At 41.9% G+C, this 1,599-nt stretch overlaps 1 protein-coding gene across 1 annotated transcript; it reads right to left on the bottom strand.

Moving 5' to 3' along the window:
* Nucleotides 1-811: 811 nt before the first annotated feature.
* Nucleotides 812-1,481, bottom strand: LOC101295673 (40S ribosomal protein S16-like). The gene has a single exon (XM_004290546.1). It carries the CDS (start codon nucleotides 1,420-1,422, stop codon nucleotides 976-978), a length of 447 nt encoding a protein of 148 aa, XP_004290594.1. The 5' UTR covers nucleotides 1,423-1,481; the 3' UTR covers nucleotides 812-975.
* Between the last annotated feature and the right edge of the window lie 118 nt (nucleotides 1,482-1,599).

The following is a 1,599-nucleotide window of genomic DNA, read 5'->3' as shown; positions in this document are numbered from 1 at the left end:
GAGAGAGAGAGAGATTCCAGTAGATCAAAATTTGTATCCATCCCCTTAATTTTGTAGGACTGAGCATTTGATCTAAAGTTATCCCCAACCTGTTATACTAACTAATTGCCCAAGAAAAATAACAAAACATTCAGCCAAAACCAAAAATAACCAAAGTCAAGGTCTTAAACTAGATGATACATAGTATTGGGTTGGATCCTTAACATTCGAAAATTTCTTATTTCAAATGCATGAAATAGGAAATGTCTTCAAAATAAGAATACCTAAAAGAAAATATGCTTAGATGACTTAAGTTTGTCATTTGATGTAGCCATGGTCTATGGCTGACAAATGATCATATCATGCATATTTGAAGCTCTACGTAACCCAAAATTACATACTAGAACACATCCATTCCCTAATAAAAGTATAGTTGCTATCCAATGCCTAGGAGGGGAGACGATACAAGGGATAGCACGAATTTTGATAAGCCTTCTTTGACATTAACAATATCAAAGAAGCACATAATGCTAAGCCATCAAAAAGACCAAGGTTTGATATAAAAACATCTCACTCAACAAAATTGAACCAGGTGCTGGCTTATCAACATTCCAGAGCACAAGTCTACTTTTCTGAGATCAGAACAACAATTCAACATTGTCAACCAAAGCATCATCTATCTAAATGAATGTCTATTTAATGCTTGAATGCAGTAACATGATTAGAGAAATCAATTAAAATGCTTAAATGTAAACAAACCATCATCTCGTAACAACAAACACAACCTCAGGCCTAAAAATTACCATTTCCATACCATTCGACTCCTTAAAAAAAATTAACTAAACCATTTCATACTTGATCATAACAAAAAGCACCATTTCAAATTCCGTCTTACTAAAACAACTACAAAGTCTCGAAATTATAACATATTCATTGACATCAAAATCCAAGTTCTCAAAAACCAAAGCAAAGAAACAACCTGTCGAGCTCTCCAAATTAACGGTAAGACTTCTGGAACCTAGCACGAGCACCACGCCCACCGAACTTCTTGGGCTCGCAGCGCCTTGGATCAGCGACGAGGAGAGTCCTGTCGTACCTGACCAAAATGTCCTTAATCTCCTTCTTGCTCTGCTCATCCACATACTTCTGGTAGAAAGCAACCAACGCCTTAGCGATGCTCTGACGGATGGCGTAGATCTGAGACGTGTGACCTCCGCCCTTGACGCGGATGCGCATGTCCACGTCAGCGAAACGGTGTCGTCCGAGGAGGAGGATCGGCTCGTAGGCCTTGAATCGGAGGATCTCTGGCTCGACGAGCTCGATTGGGCAGCCGTTGATCTTGATGAGGCCACGGCCGCGCTTGCAGTAGGTCACGGCCACCGCGGTCTTCTTGCGACCGAAGCATTGGACGGACTCCTTAGATGGAACCACTGCCGCCGCCATGGTTAGGGTTTTGTGCTGTGCTCTCTGGAGAGGTTTGAGTGAGAGAAAACCCTAGCGGTGGAGGAAGAAGTGTTTTGGGGTTGCAAGTGAGGGTATTTATACGATGGGTTTCGGGGTTTTCTATTGGGCCTGGTTGCAAGAAGGGACTTCGGATCTGAGCCCAATTTTTGAACCATG

This window comes from Fragaria vesca, linkage group LG2 (genome assembly GCF_000184155.1).
Source record: "Fragaria vesca subsp. vesca linkage group LG2, FraVesHawaii_1.0, whole genome shotgun sequence".
NCBI lineage: Eukaryota > Viridiplantae > Streptophyta > Magnoliopsida > Rosales > Rosaceae > Fragaria > Fragaria vesca.
This window is presented reverse-complemented; position numbering and strand designations above follow the sequence as displayed.

Coding starts and splice junctions, on each gene's coding strand:
- LOC101295673 (XM_004290546.1), bottom strand. CDS start 1,422: ATGGCGGCGGCAGTGGTTCCATCTAAGGAGTCCGTCCAATGCTTCGGT.